At 38.6% G+C, this 23,080-nt stretch overlaps 1 protein-coding gene across 6 annotated transcripts in view; it reads right to left on the bottom strand.

The window, feature by feature from the left end:
• GRM8 (glutamate metabotropic receptor 8) overlaps positions 1 to 23,080 on the bottom strand; it is a 926,910-nt gene that overhangs the window by 100,051 nt on the left and 803,779 nt on the right. For all 6 annotated transcript variants that reach the window (XM_049894739.1, XM_049894736.1, XM_049894735.1 and 3 more), the window contains one exon: positions 13,114 to 14,045. In XM_049894739.1, coding sequence (XP_049750696.1) covers positions 13,114 to 14,045 — 932 coding nt within the window. The remainder of the gene's footprint in view (positions 1 to 13,113; positions 14,046 to 23,080) is intronic.

Raw genomic sequence — 23,080 nt, 5'->3', positions numbered from 1 at the left:
TGAGACAAAGCCACGTTAGGGCTTTTGTGGCAGTCTAAAGGTGCTTCAACATTAGGCACAGACACAGACCCCACCCTGCATACACCTCCCCTCATATTCTGCCTTCTCCTGTTACCAATTCAATTTGAAATTAGTCCACTTCTTTCCACTGCCACATCCCAAGCCCCCAATGTTTCTTGCCTGGATTTCTGCAATAATCTTTTTATTGTCCTTTTTCTTTTTTTGTACACTATAATTCATCCAACTCAGCCCCGGCAGAGAATTTCACAAAATGTAATTCTATTGAGAGTATATCCATGCTCAGAAAGACTCAATTATGCCCAACTCCCTAGCAGATGAAGTACAAACATTATAAGTCCCTCCACAAAATGGCTCCCAATTATCTGACTAGCCTTATCTTGTGTGTAATCATATAGTTTATTGGCCATACTGGGAGTTTTTTTTTTTTTTTTTTTTTGTAAAAGGGGTGCTATTAATAATTATGTTGGGACAATAAGGCAAACCAGGACCTATAGTCATCAACAATCCTTGTGGCTATCCTCAACTCAGAACAGTGTTTTCTGTCACAGATTTTGCAAACAATGCCCTGACATTCCCACTGCTGAAGCTTTAAACCCACTGTTCCTGTCTCCTGGCAGGCTGCTTCCATCTGTTTTTCTTCACCCTTAAGGTCTGTCTTAGTCATCCACTGCTGCTCAAACAGAAATACCACAAGTGGATGGCTTTAACAGAGAGAAATTTATTCTCTCACTGTCTAGCAGCCTACAAGTCCAAATTCAGGGCATCAACTCCAGAGGAAGGCTTTTTCTCTGTCGGCTATGGAGGAAGGTCTTTATCATCAATCTTCTGGTCAAGGAGCTTCTCAGATGCAGGGAACCCTGGGTCCAAAGGACATGCTTTCCTCCAGGTGCTGCTTTCTTGGTGTTATGAGGTCCCCCTGCCTATCTGCTGGCTTCTCTCTTTTACATCTCAAAAGAGATTGGCTTAAAACATAATCTTGTAGATCTCAACATAACTGACACTAATCCATCTCATTAACATCATAGTGATAGGGTTTACAACACATAGGGAAATCACATCAGATGACAAAATGATAGGCAGTCATACAATACTGGGAATCATGACCCAGCTAAATTGACAGATATTTTGAGGGGGACACAATTCAATCCCTGACAAAAACCTAACTTAAAATCCCACCTTGTTCATGAAGACTTGACTTAATCACACAAAAGGACATATCTTCCTCCTTTCAATACCCCTGTCCCCAAGGCCTTATTCTATTTATGTGGCCTCCCTTATGTTAATTTGCCTTAGTTTTAGCCTCTACTTGACCATAAAATTGGAAACCCTGGGGGCGTAGTGTATAAGAGCTATGGCTGCTAACCAAAAAAGTTGGCAGTTTGAATCTACCAGATGCTCCTTGGAAATCCTATGGGCCCAGTTCTACTCTGTCCTATAGAGTCACTATGAGTCGCAATTGACTCAATGGCAATCAGTTTTTTTTTTTTTTTTGACCATAAAAAACTTATAATAAATTCTTATTCATCTTTGCATTTTCCTAAACTCTAACATCCTTGCACATAGTAAATCTTTATTTATTTATTGACAAAATCCAATCACCAGCTGTAAGCTGATATTAAATTGCAATCTTCAATAAACAGTAATTGCACGTAAAGCAAAATAATAGGAATTGGCAATCAAAGATTTTGAGTCATTTTATAAACCCAAAATCACTCACTCATTTTTGCACTAAAAGATTTTCTCAAAATACCTATTACACACTAAACTCCCTAAATGAGAATGGACAGTCATGTCGTCTGAAAAAAGTTCTTCTTGAGACCCTCACCTTAAATCTTTCTTTATGCAACAATATATGGTTTCATCAGCCAGATTTATTTATGGGGTAAAATAAGAACCTAAATATTTATGAAATAAATAAAATTCTCCATCGCTCAGCTCCCTAATCCAGAGCCCATGCCATAGAGGTAACCAGTTTGAATAGTTTGTTGTTGTTCTTGCTTAAATAATGCACTTCTATTTCTTGCGCTATCAATCTTTCATTGTAGCGGTTGGCTTCTCACAATCGAAGTTCAGCGATTTAGTGCACGCGTGCAGCTCATCTCTCTGTTATCCCTCCACAAGCCAGCCCCCAATTTTTGTAAGCTATATTACTCTTTTTACTTTAAGAGAATTTAAAATATTTGCACTCATTTCAGTAGCTAAATTAATATTTCTGTGTTTTGTTTCTAGGTTACTTCTAAAAATGTAAAAATCAATACAAAAAGCAATTGCTGTATTTTGGCTACTAAATATTATTCTCTTGGATTCTTTCAAGTAGTACCACTTGGCCCACAGAGAAGGAATAAACATTATCATTAAAACTCTGTCTTTTGAAAGGTAATTAGACATTGTTGTTGTTAGGTGCTGTCAAGTTGATTTTCAACTCATAATGACCCCATATGACAGAATAGAACTGCCCCCATAGGGTTTTCTAGGCTGTAATATTTATGGGAGCAGATCACCTCGTCATTCTACTACGGAGCTAATGGGTGAGTTCAAATCGCCGACCTTTGAGTTAGCTGCCCAGTGCTTAAACATTATGCACCCAGGGCTCCTTAATTAGACATTAGGATCTAATATATTCTTTTACATTTCTTTTTATAATTTCTTCCATGTGCAATTGGCACTGTTATTCATCTCATAATAGGTATGCTTTTTATTTTATTGGACTATGCCTAGAATAATTCAGACATAAGATATATAGGCACCAGACTTTCTGAACCATTTATATTTTTAAACCTCATATTGATTGATAGTTTGGCTGGCTATAGAATTTTTAAGCTTAAAATACTTTTCCCTCAGAAGATCTTTGCTCGTTTCCTTCTAGAATTCAGGGAGGCATTTGAGGTTTGATGTATGTCTGATTTTCATTCCTTATAGGTATCCTTGGAAACCCTGGTGGCATAGTGGTTAAGTGCTACGGCTGCTAACCAAAGGGTCAGCAATTCGAATCTGCCAGGCGCTCCTTGGAAACTCTATGGGGCAGTTCTACTCTGTCCTATAGGGTTGCTATGAGTCGGAATCGACTCGATGGCACTGGGGTTTGGTATACATATCCTTTTCCCTTTCTAAAAGCTTTTAGAATTTTCTCTTGATTACTGAAATTTTACTATATGGCCCTTTCAGTTTTAATAATTGTCTTTTCTCAGTTCATGAAATTTTTCCTTTTTTTTTAGTTATTTCCCCTCCTCTTTTTTCTCTGCTTCTTCTTCGGAAACACTTATTAGATGTTCTCTGGAATCTTGGATTTATGTTCCAAGTCTCCTAGCTTCTTCTCACATTTTCCTTGTCTTTCTTTTTCTTTTTGGTGCTACCTTTTTATTTTACCTTTCAGATCTCCAGCCTGGCCTTTAGCCCTAGCTCTTCCATTTTTAAGTCCATCCATTCAGCTTTTTATTATGACATTTATAACCTTAATTTCCAGGATCATTTTCTTATTCCTTGATTGCCTTTGTCCATAGCAGCCTGTACACATGTGTATGTGTATGTATGTGTGTGTTCAATATTCTCTTGATTCTCTCTTAGAACACTAAATTTCTATTTTCAAAAAAATTTCTCTTCTATTTTCCAAATTACCTTTATGCTTTTTGTTTTTAAATTTCTATTTGTTATTATTTAGTCCTTCTTTGTCGTGATATTGATTTTCCTCAGTTATGTTGTGGTCCTTGGATTTGATGTATAATTATCATTGAAGGACAGGGTTGACTAATAAAGATTACTGGTGGGGGCCAGTTTTCTTGGACTGGAGGGCAGACTGTGGACTTGTGTTAAGTCAGAGATTGTTTTACCTGGCCAGCTTCTGTTTAGATGCATGAATGTGGGGAAAGCAAGCAGATTTGGGAAAAGCAAGCAAGACTTACATCCATACTAGGAGCCATCTACCATCCCCTAGAGTAGAGTTCTGGAGTTTTAACCTGCATTCACTCTACATATAAGGTTGGAGCCAAGAGGGGAGTTGAGGGCTCCAACTGGCTGAGCTATTCTGAAATGCTGTTCTGTAGATAATTCCGATAGTCACTCTAATGCCTGTTTCAGGCTTTTGTGACAACTTGGGATTTGGAGATTACTTGGGATTTCCATGGTAAGAATGACTTTATGTCTCTTGGGCTGTGCTTTCCATTTTAATTTCTCCATAAGTGAAACTTACATAAGTTATATTTATGGATTTTCTCCAATTGTTTTATCTAATGTAGGAAATCATGGTGGTGTGCTAGTTAAGAGCTATGGCTGCTAACCAAAAGGTCGGCAGTTCGAATCCACCAGGTGCTCCTTGGAAACTTTATGAGGCAGTTCTACTCTGTCCTATAGGGTCATTATGAATCGGAACCAACTCAACAGCAATGGGTTTTATGTTTGGTTTAAGGTTGACCCTAACACTGTAACCCTGTAATGGCTTCCTCTGTCTCTTTTTCTCTTTCCTCCTTTCTTATGCTTTTTATTTTCTTTCTTTTCTTTAATTCCTCCTATTTTTTTAATTTTATTGGCACCTAAGAAGGAGAGCCAGCAACTAACAACAACAACAATAGAGGGAAGGATATATATATATAAATATATAAATATATATATGTGTGTGTGTGTGTGTGTGCACTAAAACCAAACCCATTGGCGTAAGTGGATTCCGACCCACAGCGGCCCTACAGGACAGAGTAGAACTGCCCCATAAGTGCAGCTGGTAGATTCGAACTCTACCCTTTTGGTTAGCAACTGTAACTGTTAGCCACTGCACCACCAGGGCTCCAATATATGTGTGTGTATGTGTGTTTGCCAGTCTGTATCTTGAACCAGAGGCAAAACTAAGCTTCTTTTGCTAGATTTCTTTTAATAGTTCAAATAATCTGCTTTTCATTTCTTTTAAATAGCTTGGACTTTATACTAATATTTGGTTACATATTTTTCTACACTTTCGGGGGAGTAGGTAATAACTCATACAATGCTGCATTTAGAGAATACCCATTGAGAATGGTTTGTAAAAATTTCCCAACATAAAAATACATGTTTGGTTACAGCCAGAAAGAGCTATTTGTTTGCAATCTGCTCTTCCTGGCACCCTGTGTGCTCTGTGAGATATAAGTATCTGCTAAATCACAGAAAATGCAATTTGAAGTTACAACAAGTAAATTAGTCACTACATTCTGTGCTAGCAACAGTCTGGGTATCACTAAGGTTCTGTCTATATGAAAAAAAAAGTAAATCTATTTATATGGCATTCCCCTAAAAATTTTGAAATAACAAAATCATGGTCACCATGACTCTGAAAATATTAAGATTTAGTTTTGATCAAACCTGGTGCCCCAGCATTTTCAATCATATCAAGAAGAATAAACCATTTTGATGCAATGTGTTGGAGCCCTGGTGGCCCAGTGGTTAAGAATTTGGCTGCTAACTAAAAGGTCAGCAGTTCAAATCCACTAGCTGCTTCTTGGAAACCATATAAGGCTGTTCTAGTCAGTCCTATAGGGTCTATAGGAGTCGGAATCAACTTGATAGCGCTGGGTTTTTATGGGGTGTTAACTTTAGGACTAAGGTCACTAATTGGCTATCTAATTGGCTGGCTGATTAAACTATTGTGATTTGGGCAGAAAAACTGTAAACCTGATTCAAATAATTAAAAAAAAAAGATAGATGTGTAAATACCATGATCTCACTAACAACCAAATGCTTAAATTAAGTATCCCTAGGCCCCATAGCTTCCTCAGAGACCTAAACGTTAGGACCACGGAATCTAAGCATGCAAGAAGGTTCGTTAAGCAAATGTTTCTTCGCTCTGTCAAACAAGATGAGCGTCTCCTGAAACAATTGCACTAAGTGTGTACGTTGGTGATTTTCTACAGCAATAATATGTGGCACAATTAGGGAAAAAAAAAAAAAAAGCCAGGCTAAGGCAGCATTCTCTAGGAGATCTACTTAGCAGGCCTGCCTACACTCTACCCCACAGTCTCCTTATTTATTTTTCCTTCAGCATTTTCACAAGAATGTCTCTTTAAATGAGTTTCTTTAACCACTGCTCCATGAGAGCTCAGACTCTAATGAAATGCATTCCACTGAAAAAACTCACTGCTGTTGAGTCGATTCCAACTCATAATAATTCTGTAAGACAGAGTAGAACTGTCCCTATAGGGATCCCATGGGTACAATCTTTAGAGAAGCAGACTGCCACATCTTTCTGCCATGGAGTAGCTGGTGGATTAGAACCACTGACCCTTTGGTTAGCAGCTGAGTGCTTAACCACTGTACCGCCAGATTTCCAACTAAGTGCATAAACCAAAAAACTAAACCCCTTGCCGTTGAGTCAGTTCTGACTCATATGGACCCTATAAGACAGACTAGAACTTCCCCATAGGGTTTCTAAGGAGTGGCTGGTGGATTTGAACTGTCAACCTTTTGGTTAACAGTCAAGCTCTTAACCACTGCACCACCAGGGCTCCAACTAAGTGCATAAAGGTAATCATATACATTTTTCCATATTTTTTTTTCCTTTTTTTATTTGGTTTTACCCTTCCAGGCTTTACTGCAACTGCCAAGTCTTCTCCAGAAAATGCTGAAGTAGTTCTATAACTCAGGGCTTCAGAAAGCCTTCAAAGGGATCAGTTTCAAATGACTTCAAGCTGACACGGAAAGACAAGGTTAGATAGTTTACCAAAAGATAGCCGAACATAGTTATACAGAACAACTACGAACACTGAAGCTGGGCACTGATAATGATTTCCATTTCCCTCCTTTCTAAGGAAATGGAGACATTACATGGACAGGTATGGCTGGAAAACTACCTCCATTCTGATCTATTCTGTAAATCTTTTCCATCATTGCCCAGGTTACACTCACACTTGTCTTCAGGTTTCTCAGGCATTCCTTTCCTCATCTGGAATATTCTTTGAAGCAGGAATTATATTACTACTTTCAAAACTAGTTTTCATAGCTCTTGTTACGGTTATTCTCATTTCAAATTTTAAAATGAAAATTTCAGCAACTGCTTTCTTAAGACACTTTGCTTTCCTCCAGTATTTTCTGCTAAATGCATGAAGACAGTTACATATTGTCTCAGGAACAACTCTCCCTCTTTTCTGTTTCTCTTTGCCAGTCCTACAGGTGCCTGTCTCCCTCGGAACCTTCTCTAACTGCTGTAATCTGCACCTTCAGGCAAGCCTCCATGTTTGAGCAAATACTTCCAGTTAGGGAGCTGCACAAACTAAATCTCAATAGCTAGGGGAAGTTGACCAATATCTCGATAAATCAAATCGGGTCCTTCCCACTCACTTCATCTGAATGGACTCAGTCATTAAATATGTTAAATATTCCAGGGAAGGTATTATAGTAAATGTTCAGGAGATCATGGTGAGTAGAACCAAATAAGACCTCTGCCCTTATACATTATAATGTAATGGTAATAATAATAATCAGGGGTGGAGTACTCAATAAGCAAGGTAAGCATAGGCTTACCTGTGCTTACTTACTAATCTGTAGTGAACAATTTCACATGATTTTGATGACATCTCTTACCTTGCTAATTGAGTGATCTGTCCCTGTCAAGGACTGAAAATTTAAAAATTGAATTTGATTCTGTAGGAAGGTGCTGTGGGGTTGGAAGGGAGATAGGTGCCAGTCATACCCAGAAGCGGAATCCTTGATGAGATGAAAAAATGTGAAATTGTTCAGTACAAATTAGTAAGTAAGTACAAGTAAACCTGTGCTTGCCTTCCTTATTGGGTAATCTGTCCCTGATAAAAAAGTTGATATCAAGTTGACCCTGAATCATGGCGACCTCATGTGTGTCAGAGTAGAACTGTGCTCCATAGGGTTTTAAATGACTGATTTTTCAAAAGTAGATCACTGGGCCTTTATTCTGAAGTGCCTCTGGGTGCACTCGAACTTCCAACCTTTTGGTTAGCATCTGAGCACATTAACCATTTGCACCACCCGGGAACTCCATGGTAATTATACCAAATCCAAAACCACACCCATTGCAGTGGAGCTGATTCTCATAGTGACCCTATAGGACAGAGTAGAACTTTTCCACAAGGTTTCCAAAGTTGTACTCTTTACAGAAGCTGACTGCCACATCTTTCTCCCACAGAGTAAATGGTGGGCTCAAACTGTAGACCTTTCGATCAATAGCTGAGCACTTAACCACTGCACTAACAGGGCTTCTTATGGTAATATGAGCCAATGTTTATTCATCGCTGAGCATGTTAAAAGTTTTCATGACTAGTATGGTATCACTCTTAGCAAAACACCATTGAAGTATCTACTAGTACAAAAACATACCATAATAAGATAAGAGGAGTTTTGTTTGTTTGTTTTGTTTTTCTTTTTTTAAATGTCAGTCATCTCCCTAAGATGGGGTTGTCTCTTGGAAGACAGGAACTCAAGCCTGTTCTAGTTTGAGAATGGGGCTGGCTGTAGGTGGCAGGCGGTTGCTTTACATACAAATTTATATTCTCGGGGATTTTTTTTGTTTGTTTGTTATTAATCTCAGAAGCATAGTCACTTGTCTATGTTTTCTCTGCTAGTTTAGCTGAACCATGATTTGAACCCAAGTCCTCACACTCCAGGCTCTTGCTGTTCTTTGCTCCACTCATCCCCTCCACAGGCCTACACTCCTCTGCCTCTTCAAGAGAGAGATATTTAAAGAAAAAAAGGGAGAAGTCCCTGATAATCACATCAACGCTCCTTTTCTTTGTGTATTTTAGACAGAACTCAGGACAGCTATGATAATTCCTCTTCCATTTCTGCTTAAATATCTAGGAACTATTTCAGAATATGTGATAGTGACAATTTCTTTTAAAGAAATTCACATGTCCCATCACTGAAATGAGAAAACGTGCATATTTGTTGTTGTTGTTGTTATTTCAGAGAAAAAAATCTTGTTATAATGAGAATCAAAATGAGATATAGAGATAAGATGTCCCATTACGCCAGTCTAACTTCAACCATAAATAAGGATTTATACGTAGCATGTTCATTATTTACAGGGCACTGCATTTACTCATTCAGTGGACATTTATTGAGACTCTCAAAAAAAAATTTTTTTTTCTACTATATGAAAGGCTAGCTGTATACTAAGAGTTGAAGGAGCCCTGGTGGCACAATGGTTAAGTGCTTGGCTGCTAACCAAAAGGTTGGTAGTTCAAACCCACCCAGTGGCTCTATGGAAGAAAAGATCTGGTGATCTGTTCTCCTAAAGATTTCAGCCTAAGAAACCCCATGGGGTAGTTCTACTCTGTCCTATAGGGTCACTATGAGTTGGAATTGACTGGATGACACACAATCACATGTCGGCACTTAACACAATGTTAACAGTCATATTCATTTAGATGTTCATGAGATACTTCTCTCCACAAATTTGTAAGGGTGTCCCAGGAAAGATGAGAAGATAAGGGGTGGAGGTGAGTAAAGGGAGGAGTCTAAGATGGCCCCCAGGCTCCACTCATACAGAGAAAGGCTGGTTTGGACATATGGGGTTTTGGACATTTTTTAGTTTTCTTTTCTTTTCAGTTTTGAGGGAGTTTTGTTTTGTTTCCACTTGATGCTGTTGTTGAAGCACTGTGCTTCTTGGAGCTTGGCAATGTCATAACCTTTGTCTGATAATCTCAACTTTATAAGCCCAATTAGAGATGGTAAAACATGTGTGGAAGAGATTTCTGCCATCCTAGTTTCTTTTTTAGCAGTCCCTAACCAACCCTAAGGATTCTTTTCCTGACCATTAAATTAATTATATTTTACATTTTTTTGTCTTTTCAGCACAATTATGCAAGTTCGTGTGAGTCTGCAGTCATGCCACAGAGTTGCCCCCCTCCTTAACACCATTTTTCTGTAGAAAAAGAAAAAGGGCATTTATACCATGATTTAATAGGACACAGAAGTAGGCACAAAGATAATAAATGATGACATAAAAATCCACTGGAAAAACATGATGCATTTTGATTTCAAATTCTGAGTAAAAGAGTAATATCGGGAAATTAAAATGATGCTTTATCATTGAAGAAAGACATACTTTTGAGAGCTGTCTGTCTTCGTGGCTCCGCTACAAGTGTCCTTTTATAACTTAATTTCACCCAGAGGTGTTCCAAAACAGCTGTCTAAATTAGTCAACTCATTTTGCATTCCATTCCTACCTCTCTTTTAATTTCAGAGAGACTGGTATGGTGAAGTGAGTTCCTAGGAAGGCATAATTAAACGAAGAACTTTTGCTTTCCTGCTGTCTTCTGTGCTAGAAATTCTGTGGCACGAAGGTGTAGTTACAGGATGCAGACTTCTCTGTTTCTCATCTCAGCTCTGACCCCTCGCTATCCTGCCCTGCCCTTGAGCCTGGTATCTGCCTGGAGCTGGCAGGAATCAGGCAAGCCTGTCAGGAAGCCAGGCTGAGCCACACAAGGGCAGGGCTGAGAAGCCGACTGACATGGGTTCAATAACTAGCACAATGCTGGACACATAGTAGGTAACGCTCAATAAGGATCTGCCAAATTAATGGATGTGTGTGCCACCTCACTGTGGTACCCACGTCAGTTGACAATTTAGGGCTAATTGGCTGAGCATTATAAATAAGAACAGGACTGACCAGCTCTCTGCCCCTTCAAAGTCAATAGAACATATTTAAAGCCTCCTTTTAGAGATATAAAAGTTTATATTCATTTTTAATGTTCATGTCAATTATTTTAACAATGTAAAAAAAAGATATTCTCAAATATTTTAAGTGTTATTTTGAATAATAAAGGTGCTTGGAGAAAAATTAAAAAATGATGTCTTAGGATTACACACAATTTTACCATATAAAGGACCTCAGTAGCAAAATATTAGCTGTGTATAATATGATAGCTCTTGATGTAGAGCTGATCTAAATTCAGCAACTCTAAGACTAGTTTCATAATTTGAGGATTCTACAATGCCTTTGAAAATTCCTCAATTAGTGTTTCTTAATGATTTCTTCAATTTTTTTCTCACTCAATCATATTATGAATACCAAATAAACTTCAATTAACATTTTATAATTGACCATTTGCTTCTTTGACTCACTTTGATTCTACACTGGCAAGAAAAAAAAAAGAAATTTTCTCTAGCCACATTAAGTCATGTATCTATAGGCATGATATATCCACACCCATAAATATATACATTAGTAATAAATAGTAATGACCATTTATTTCTCTTACTAATATGTTAAATAAAAACACTAATATTATGCATGTTTGAAGTTCTATAATGATGTCCAGTAGCTTGATATAGGACCATTTTTGTTTATTCTAAAAATGGAGGTACTGAAAGAATTAACTAAATACCATTTAATTTGCTTCCCTCACCCCTGGAAGTTATTATATGAAAAGTTAGAATAGGTAATAATTTAAAAGGTATAAGAAAAAGAAGTTAGATGTTAGAGGTCAGGAGATTTTGTTTGGTTCAAATATTTATTGTCTACCAGAAAGCAGAAAAACTATTTATTATGGTCCTCCCTGGATAAAACTGTATGTAAAAAAGGCAATCCCAGGTTCGAATGCAAATATAAGTACTGCTTGATGTTATTAATAATTCATGTTATGCAGCCATTTCCGAACTCTGAAAAACACTACGTTATTTGCTCTGATTAGTTGAACTACCATGCCAAAACAGACCCCATAGACTTTGAAAGACTTTATTTCCCAACTTATACATTTGACTCCAAAGTTAAACTAACAGTTTTGATCCTAATAAATTCCCATCTGCATGTGTCAAAAGATAAAGTTTTCTGGTTCTTAGTTGTAAAGCCACAAACTGTCTTACTTTCCCTCCCTGCAGCGTGTTTGGTCCTGTGTAACATATTCTTGTCTTCCGCCAGGCCACATGGGTCATGAAAGGTCACAGGCTTGGAACCCATTGCAAGTTTGTCCTCAGTAGCAGCACGCGTGCTGAAGTGTATTTTCAGTCCAAACCTGACTGAGTCCACAGCGATCTGGTAAGGGATGAATGCTCATACCAAGGAGCTCTCTGTCCCTTGCTGAGCGTTTTTTTTTTTTTTTTCTGTGAATTAGCTGGAATTTTAAGAGCCATCCAGAGCCCCCAGGACTTTTTTTGATCCCTTCACAGTTTCCGATGGTGGAGAATGGAACACTTTTTAAGTTCTCACTTTGAGAGAAGAATTTTTTCCTGCAAACAGAAGAGCTGAAGGACTATCTGTTACTAAAAGATAGCACTTGTCTGTTTTTCAAGCTGACTTCTTTTCATCCCATGCCACTACTCAAACCTTGGAATTCAGGGTTGACCTGACTTCTCTGCTTTTCTGGACATACACAGAACTACACACATCCAATTCAGCAATCCTTCCCTTTCACATACAGATGTTCTTTGCTGGCTGTGTTTTTGTGGCAAAGGTTGATGGGAGGAGATTTGTAACAAAGGAAAATTATAGCTCCTCCTCGTACACAGGGAGATTTAATTGACCTTCACCTTCTAAAAATAACATAAACTGCTTTATGTAACGGCCCACGGCCGGCCTCTTTAAGCCTTATTCATCATTCTCAACACATAGGAAGGTAGTAATAGCAGGGGCTGAGAGGAAATAGTAAAATGGTTCAGACTGAACTCAATCCTTTTGGTTTCTTTTTGGTGATATTGTTTTACTATAAACTCTGCTTCACATAACAAAAATCTTCATAATTATCAAGGGATGGCATTTCACTAGACTCACATTAGAACCAGGAAAGGAGGCATTTGGAGTGCATTGGGATAGCTCTGGGACAGCTCTTTTCTGTAAATATGTCTGTCTTTTCTCCCTCCTTTTAATTAGGATTTAGAAAAGAGCAGTAATGTTAGGAGATAAAAGAGCTGGGAAGAAAGACCCAGAAAGCTCTGTCAATCTCAGCCTGGCTAAGGAGGACACGTTAAAGTGTTTTTTGTGGAAAATCAGGCTTAGTCAACACATATTCAAAGTAAAGCGACCTTGATCTATTTCTAAATAAGAATCGCATAGATTGAAGTGCCTTGAGAGAATATAAATGAACCAAAAGGGAAGGAGGGAAAGCATCCTAAGAGATGAAGTTAAATCCAGAAAAGAAAACAATGGACAAGGCATTTCTTGCCACTTACCTTTTCTGCTGACTGGGCTGTGCCAAAAAAGATGGGAATGAAAGCTAACCAAATGATGCAGGTGGTATACATGGTGAATCCAATAGGTTTGGCTTCATTGAAAGTCTCTGGGACACCTCTCGTTTTAATGGCATAAACAGTACAAGTGACCATCAAGAGGATACTGTATCCAAGGGAACAAATGAGCGAGAGGTCAGAAATGTCACATTTGAGCACTCCCCTGGCGTTCTCCGGGTCCAGTGTCCGCTGCTCTCCATAGTCAATGATGATGTGGGGGGGATCCACCACAAACCAGACAAACACCCCAAGGAGCTGTATGGAGATGAGGCTGAAGGTGATCACCAGCTGGGATGCTGGACTAATAAACTTGGGTGCAGTGACTGATTTCTTCCCCTGCTCAAATATTCGGTGGATTCGGTTGGTTTTGGTAAGAAGGGCTGCATAGCTAAAACACATGCCGAGTCCCAGGAAGATCCGTCGGAAGGAGCAGATGATTGTATCTGGTGCTGCGATCATTAAAAAGGTGATTGAATAACAGAGAAAAATCCCCGTGAGGAGCACATAACTAAGCTCCCGTCCTGAAGCTCTCACAATAGGTGTGTCATTATAGCGGACAAAGGTCACGATCACAAATGTGGTGGCGATGATCCCCAGTATGGCAATGAACACCGGCGCCACGGCCCAGGGAGAATGCCACTCCAACTTGATGATGGGGATAAGCTGGCAGCCTGTGCGGTTGATGTTGGGCCTCTGATCCAAAGGGCAAAGTTCACAGGAGAGTTCATCCACCTGGTAATTGTAACCTTCACAGCGCTCACAGTGCCAGCAGCAAGGGACTCCCTTCACCGTTTTCTTCCTCTCCCCAGGCTTACATGGCAGGCTGCAGACAGACGCCGGGTGAGCGTGCTCTCTGTTAGCCCACTGCATGTCTTCTACCTGTGGGTATAAAAAATTAATGAGCCTTCCATTTTTCCCCCATTTATAATAGCCTAATCCTAGCCACAGGTGCGACATCAATCACTGAATGCTGACAGTACAAATACAGTCCACCATAATAAGAACCCCATTTCCTTCGCTGATATTGACTTTATGAAAGTGTTAAGTGATTGGATCCAATAAATCCTTCACGTCGTCAACTTGATGAGTATCATTAGTTTCCATTTACCTCCTCAGTGCTGACCAATCTGACATTTGGAGAAAGATTTACTGGCCCAAAGTGTTTTAAAACTCAAAAAAAAAAAAAAAAAAAAGGCCCGTGGAAAGATGTTTTAGAGTTAATTACAAGTATAAATGCCAGAAGCCTTGAAATACTGGATTAGGATATAACCAAAAACTATACACATATATAAAAAGGGATGCAATCACTTACATGAAGTAGGCACATGTATAGAGACCAAAGCTTATTAGTGGCTAAGGGATGGGAGGCAGGGGAGAAGGGGGAGTCGTTGCTTAGGGGGCACTGAGTTTCTATTAATGCTGGTGGAATAATCTGGAAAAAGATAGTGCTAATGCTTGCACAACGTGATGAACATAATGTCACTGAATTATACATGTAAAAATTTTTGAATTGACAAATTTTTTATACATATTTTTATCATGATAATAATAATTAAGACACAAGTCTTCCCACCACATTTGTGGAAATTCAAATCACACTGTGTCAATTTTGAAAGGAAAGGGCAAAAAGAGCTACCTGACTATCCTTATGTGATGTGTTCATGGAGATAACTATATTAAGTAACCCTTTTGCTCAGTGGCTTTTGTTTTTTTAGTCTTTTCATTTCCAATTTGTGGAAAAGCCTATGCTGAATAGTTTGATGGAACTCTTCTCCATTTTCAAAAGCAGTTAGGTGGCTTAAAGCAGTCAAATTGGTACAAATGAAGAAGGCACCCCACTGTGCCTTCCCTTTCTCAGGGCCTTAAATTCCCACATTACTCTTTGGGTTAAAAGACAATACCTCTAAAAATATAAATATGTTATCAGAAGGGGATAGTGTCAATCATCGATGTCTTAGCTTGAATTTATTTATCGTATTAGATATGCAGTAATTTTAGCAGGATTCTAATATGATAAAACTGGAAGCTGTGGATCGTAGGAAATCACTTATTATGAAAAGCGACTACTATAAAGGGTAAGCTCTATGAAGGCAGTGATTTTGTTCACCTCTGTGAACAAACAGTGACTGGCATGTAGTTTGCCTTTAATAAATATATCTTAGATTCATGAGGAAGGAAGGATGGGAAGGACACCACAGCAGTACTCTGCGGAGTAAGAGGCCAACTTGAAAGTACTGGGATCTGGAAATAAACGGTCGGTTGATCAAGAGGCACAGAAAAGGGAGCTGAAGGAATATTTTTTAAAAAGCCACAGTTTCCTCAGACCAGTTTTATTAACAATCCAAAAGAACAATCATTCTACTCTGTGGAAATCAGCCTCCAAAACGGACCCCAATATCTTCACCTGGAATTCGTACTCGGATAGTCCCCTCTCACACTGAATGGGGCTGACCTACGTAAACAATTCTTCATCAGTAAGTACTTCAAGTCCTCAAGCAGTCAAGAAATCAAAGGACATGTTTCATTGGGCAAATCTGCTGCAAAAGACCTCTTTAAAGTGTTAAAAAGCAAAGATGTCACTTTGAGGACTAAAGTGCAACTGACCTAAGCCATGGCATTTTCAATTTTCTCATATGCATGTGAAAGTTGCACAGTGAGTAAGGAATACTGAAGAATTGATGCCTTTGAGTTACGGTGTTGACAGTATTGAATATACCATGGACTACCAGAAGAACATACCACCAGAAGAACAAACAAATCTGTCTTGAAGAAGTACAGTCAGAATGCTCCTTAGAAGTAGGATGGCAAGACTTCATCTCACATACACTGGACATGTTATGGGGAGGGTCCAGTCCTTGGAGAAGGACATCATGCTTGGTAAGGTAGGTCAGCAAAAAAGAGGAGGACTCGTAATGACATGGATTGACATGGTGGCTACAACAATAGGCTCAAATATAGTAACAATTGTGAGGATGGTGTAGGACCAGGTAACATTTCGTTCTGTTGTACACAGGGTTGTTTTGAGTCAGAACCGACTCAATGCCACCTGACAACAATGTAGCAATGTGTAAACAATGGAATATTGTGGAAATGACAGTTTGTTACTTCTGACGCTAGGTCATAAAAGATATTTTGGCTTCTGCCTTGTTCTCTCTTAGGTTACTCACTCCAGGGGAAGCAGCTACAATGGCATGAGAATGAAGAAACTGAGGAAGGAAAGTGCCAATTTGCCAGGCATATGAAGGAGCCGCCCAGAAAGCAGATCTTCTGGACCCACTCAAACTTCAGATGACCACAGCCCCAGCCAATATCCTCACTGCAACTGCAAAAGAGACCCTGAGCCAGAACCACCCAGCTAAGTTGGTCCCAAAGTTCTGATACACAGAAACTTTGTGAGATAATAAAATATTGTTGTTCTAAGTGATTAAATTCTGGAGTTTTTTTTGTTTAGGAAGTAATAGAAAACTAATATGGCTCAAATTAAGCTTACCCATTCTGTGGCGACCAACATTCTAACATCAGTGTAATATGCTATTAAGAAAGTACATCCACTAACAATTACCATGTATCCAAGAAAAAGTCCAGAAATGTGCAGTGTTGTCAATATCCCTTTATCACTTAACATTGCCTTCCATTTGGGGCCATGTGACTGAAACTGTTCTCATGAATAGGCCTATTTCTTAAGGGCATTTTTCCTTTCTGACTGGATGAACGGTTGAGTGCTTGTGGGCAGAGACTTACAGTCCCCAAGCTCGATACTCGCAAACATCTGTCTTGTCTCGTCAAGGCAGAGTAGAGGATCCATGCATCTTTAATTCCAAACATCCTCCGTTGATAAAGAAGATGCTATTTCATGTGCCATAAGGGTACTCAAGACTATTGGATCTATCCTGTCTGCTCACCACAAAGGAAAGGCAATCTAAATCTGCTAATTTTCATTTAGGGTTTAATGATTTAGGAAGGTTGTTTTACTTACTTATAGGATTCCATTAGGAAAGGAAAAACAGTCAAACTGGAAGCACATAGTGGCTTCCCTGAAAAACATTAAGAAAAAATGAAATGCTCTACTGAGTGGCTGAAGTATTGATTTCATACCCTAATGGACTCCTATAAGACAGTAAAATACTTTTCGTAAAGGTTATGTTTCAAAGTGAATTATCATAAAACAAAAATTGCATTTCTGGGGGGCTTCTACAAATTTATAATGTTATTGTCAAAAAAAAAGGCAGCAAAACAAAAAATCTCAGAAACATTCAATTTCATGATTTGTAGAGACCTTAAACTTTTTTTTTTTTTTAAAGGTCAGCTTGTCTAACCACATGTTTCCTGCTTTAATCCTCAATACATCTTATTTTTCAGAAATAAAGATAGGAAATTTTCTTTGATAAATCTTGAGTGTACTCAATCAATGGAAAAAAAAAGTGAAAAAAATGTAAGACTATGGAAACAACACACTTTTTAATACTTGTGAATTTTTTAAAGTAAAAGTACGATATATCCAAACAATAAACGAGACTGCCTAATTTTCAGAACTATGTTTCAAAGCATAAACAAGGGTAGTTCAACTATTTTGCATTGCTATATAAACAAATTATGCCATCTTTCATAATAGGAGTATAAAGAGAAGCCTTACCCACGCATCTTTAAAATTTGTCTTTCATGCCCTTGGTGTATATTAGGGCTTTTTCTGTCTAAAATATGTCATCTAACAAATGGATGATAGTTATATAGATAGAACTTTGAGGATAAAACACATAGCCTATTCCTGTCTTGACAACGGTCACCAAATTGAGTCATTGGGTAGATTCCAATCTAGTGCATTTCATGAAATGTAAGCCATCAGCTGGGTTCTGCTGTCAGAATCCTGTTATTATTGCAAACAAATACACCCACAACCACATTAAAAAAATCTGGGCTGATGTTCACATTTTTTAATCTTTAATTTTTCTACAACATTCAACCTAGAATAATATTTGATAAATTCTTAAATAGAACATTATTTTTATAGAATAACGTTTTTATGGGTAGTTTTAATAATGCCTAAAAAAGAACAATTAAAAGCCCCATTAAAATTTATCATTTCCAGTATTCATTACAAAATTCTTACTCAGTGTAATATCTCCATTACAGTGTTTATCCCACACAGTAAATGAAACTTACTTTCATTAATGTGATTACCAAACATGTAGGAAATTTTAAATATAAGACTTTCAGATAATTGATATCAAGTTTCATCATCCTTAATTAGCTCTTTTCATCTTGATCTACAAATAAGCATAGTATTAATATTTACTTTGGTGACTACTTAGAAAAAAAAAGAAAACCTGTTGGTTAGCAGCCATAGCTCTTAACCACTGTGCTACCAGGGCTCTGAGGGCTAATTTACCACCCCAATAGTCAAAACCCAACTCTGTTACTTATTTGATGGCAGATTGCATATGCAGACATTTCCAGTGACATTGCAATTTTTTTAAACCTTTACTCATTGGTTTCTGTACAATCGATAGGCTTAAAAAGTGCATTCAATCAACAATGGGTAATTAAAATGTCAAAATTTGGAATTATATTTTGTGTATCTTAGCAATTTACATATGAACAAGTACATGTTGCACAGTTAATTGAATAATGCAATTCAATATAAAGTTTCTGATATATAAATACATATACATATGTAACTGGATACACAAATTTTTATAATCTCTTTAACATCCATCTATTTCCTTTGGGTTACTCACAACTTTAAACGACCATAAAGGAGACAATGTTTTCCTTATCCTTAAACCTTCAGTATGGATTACACCTCAATACAAAGAAAACAAAAATACTCACAACTGGACCAAAAAGCAGCATCATGATAAACGGATAAAATACTAAAGATGTCAAGGATTTCATTTTACATGAATTCACAATCAATGCCCATGGAAGCAGCAGTCAACAAATCAAACAGCACATTGCATTGGGCAAATCTGCTCCAAAAGACCTCTTTCAGCTGTTAAAAAGCAAAGATGTCACTTAAAGGACTAAGTTGTACCTGACCCAAGCCATGGTATTTTCAATCACCTCATATACATTTAAAAGCTGGACAATGAATAAGGAAGATCGAAGAAGAATTGACACCTTTGAATTATGGTGCTGGAGAAGAATACTGAACATACAGTGGACTGTCAGAAGAACAACCAAATACTGTCTTGGAAGAAGTACAGCCAGAACACTCCTTAGGAGCAAGGAAGGCAAGATTTTGTCTCACGTACTTTGGACATGTTATCAGGAGCAATCAGTCTCTGGAGAAGGACATCATGCTTGGCAAAGCAGGGTCAGTGAAGAAAAGGAAGATCCTCAAGATGGATTGACACAACAATGGTCTCAAACATAGCAACGATGGTGAGAATGACACAGAACCAAACGACATTTCATTCTGTTGTATGTAGGGTCACTATGAGTTGGAACTGACTCGATGGCACCAAACAACAACCACAAAGTGGTAGATTTAGTGTCCTTTGAAAATCTGATATTTTTCCCAGATTTAATCTAATATAAAATGCTCCCAGATTGATGTCCTGATTTCATGTAATGTTTCAGAACTATATAATTTTTAAAAATGTAATGACTTCCCCTATTATAAAAGACTATTTAAAATTAAATTAAGAAAACAATCCCATATACAATAGCACCAAAAAGATATAAACACTTAGGAACAAATTTAATAAAAGTGTAAGATTTCTTTACTAAAAACTACAAAAAATTATTGAAAGTAGTTAAAGATCTAAATAAATAAAATATATTCCACGTTTATGAATCACAACACTTAATACAAGGAACATGGCAATAATTCTCAAATTTCTTTACAGGTCAATGTAATCCTTATTAAAATTCCAGCTGGCTTCTTTGCAGAAATTGACAAACAGATCTTAAATTCATATGGAATTGCATGACACCCAGAATAGCCAAAATGATCTTGAAAAAGAACAAATTTGGTGGATTCACATTTCCTGATTTCAAAACCTACTACAAAGATACACTAATCATGAGAGAGTGATACTGTCATGAAGATAGACAGATCAATGAGATAGAATTGAAAGTCCAGAAATAACTCCTTACATTTATGGTCAAATGATATTTGACAAGCATGCCAAGACAGTTCAATGGAGAAAGAATAGTCTTTTCAACTAATGGTGTTGGGACAACTGGATATCTATGGGCAAAAGAATAAAGTTGCAACCCTGCTGCAGAGCTATACAAAAATTAACCCAAAATGCATCAAAGAACTAAAAGTAAAAGCTAAAATTATAAAACTCTTAGCCTTGGAGCAAACTTAAAGCTTTGGAGCAAAGCTAGGGTTAGGGTTAGGGTTAGGGTTAGGGTTAGGGTTAGGGTTAGGGTTAGGGTTAGGGTTAGGGTTAGGGCTAGGGTTAGGGTTAGGGCTAGGGCTAGGGCTAGGGCTAGGGCTAGGGCTAGGGCTAGGGCTAGGGCTAGGGTTAGGGTTAGGGTTAGGGTTAGGGTTAGGGTTAGGGTTAGGGTTAGGGTTAGGGTTAGGGTTAGGGTTAGGGTTAGGGCTAGGGTTAGGGTTAGGGTTAGGAATGGTGTCTTAGACATGACTCCAAAAAATCAGAAAAGAAAAATAACTGGACTTCACCAAAATTAAGTACTTATATTAAGTATTTCAAGAATTTTGGAAACTAAGATATTATAAAAAAAATTCATAGAAAATCCATAGAAACAGAAAGTAAGTAGATTAATGGTTGCCAGAGATTGGGGAGAGAATGGAATGGAGTCACTGCTAGTGGTCATGGGTTTCTTGGGTGATGATGAAAATGGTCTAAAATTATACACACACACACACATACATACAGAGTGTCAGTCAGTCCCTGGTTGGTGCAGTGAACCAGTCTAACGCTAGCTGAAAGGTTGGTGGTTTGAACCCACCTACAGGCACCTTGGAAGACAGGCCTGGCAATCTGCTCCGTAAAGGTCACAGCCTTGAAAACCCTATGGAGTAGTTCTACTCTGCCCACATGGAGCCGCCATCCGCTCCATACATACAACAACATACATATATGCACATACAGAGAGAGAGAGAGAGAATGGGAGAAGACTATTTACATTGATACTTTCAGGCAGTGTCAACACTCAGTCTTTTATTTGCTGTACAAAAGACATACCATACACTATTTGCACAGGACCTAGGTCACTGTGGAGACTCAATAGTGGCCAAGATGTGGCTCTTGCCCTCCAGTCACATTGTAAGTAGAAAGAGAGAGAAACAAAAGCCAGTCCCAGCTGAGCATGAGGCTCCCTGGAGAGGAGAGAGGAAATGGTACCTGTAGAGAGGCACATGGCAGGGCCACCACGCCCAGGCTCCATGGTTGTGTGAATGGTGGCCTGGAGGAAGTGTAGAAGATAACCTGGGAAGAAGATCTCAAGAGTGCATGAGGTCAAAAAAAGTATCAAGACGCAGTTGCAAGAAGTTATGATACACTGAAGAAACTGAAGGTATAAAGAATAGCAAGAGTGCAGATTAAAAACATGGGATGGAGTGGCAAGAGACAGGCTAGAAAATAGGCTAGATGCCAGATCATGAAGGGCCTTATAAGCCATTTGAAAGGAGTTTGGATGTTGCTTAAAAGCAGAGGAGATCCTCTGAAGGGTTTTAACCAGGACAGGGGGCGGGGTAAGTCTTATGTTTCAGAAAGAAGCCTAGGCTGGAAGAGTCCTGAGTAGACTAAAAAAAAAAAAAAAACAAGACACAGGAAATCCTGCTCAGGCTGTTGCAGAATTCCCGATGAAAGGTAAAGGCAACCAAAATCTAAGGAATGGCAGTGGGCATGAAAAAAAAAAAAGAATCCTATCAGCTGCTTGTTCAGGAGCCAGCCAACTTTGGTACGTACATATTTTTAGGCACAAGAACATTAAGGGAAGATTCTTGGACCCAGGAGCCACTTGGGATCACAGCATTCTAGCCACTAAATACCTCAGTGGGGCTAAGGGACTAAAGGGCAGGCACTCTTGTTGCCAAGGAATAGTTACAAGATAGCTCAATCATCAGCAAACAAATATGGTGTTACAGATTGAGTTGTGTCCACCCAAAACATGAGTTGGAATCCTAACCCCTATAGCTGTGGATGTAATCCCTTCTGGGACTAAGGTTTTCTTTGTTATATTAGTAAGGCCATACCACAGTAGGACCCCGTCAAAAAAAAAAAAAAAAAAAAGTTGCCATTGAGTCACTTCCTACTCACAGCGACCCTATAGGACAGAGTAGAACTGCCCCACAGTTTCCAAGGAGTGGCTGGTGCATTGCAACTGCCGATCTTTTGGTTAGCAGCTGAGCTCTAAACCACTGAGCCACCGGAGCTCCCCCCAGCATAGAGTGTGTCCTAATCCTAATTACCTCTAAGTTATAAGAAGCTGCAGAGGCACAGAGGCAAGAAAACAATGGGGGAAGAAAGATATCACATGAAGATCTCCTAGGAACCCAGGAACAGAAACTGAAAGACCTTCCCCCAGATCAGAGGGCCTTCCCCTAGAGCCAGTGCTCTGAATTTGGACTTCCAGCCTTCTGAATTGTTAGAAAATAAATTTCTGTTCTTTCAAGCCACCCACTTGTGATGTTTCTGTTACATACGACTGTTGTTGTTGTTAGGTGCCGTCAAGTCGGTTCCAACTCATAGCGACCCTATTTACTACAGAAGGAAACACTGCCCCGTCCTGCGCCATCCTGGCAATCGTTGTTATGCTTTTGCCCATTGTTGCAGTCACTGTGTCAGTCCATCTCGTTGAGGGTCTTCTTTTCCGCTGACCCTGTACTTTGCCAAGTGTGATGCCCATCACTTACAGCAGCACTAGAAAACTAAGACACACGGCTTTATACTTGAAACCAAATCAAACACATGGCCGTCAAGTCATTTCTGAC

Source organism: Elephas maximus, chromosome 8 (genome assembly GCF_024166365.1).
Source record: "Elephas maximus indicus isolate mEleMax1 chromosome 8, mEleMax1 primary haplotype, whole genome shotgun sequence".
Classification (NCBI taxonomy): domain Eukaryota; kingdom Metazoa; phylum Chordata; class Mammalia; order Proboscidea; family Elephantidae; genus Elephas; species Elephas maximus.
This window is presented reverse-complemented; position numbering and strand designations above follow the sequence as displayed.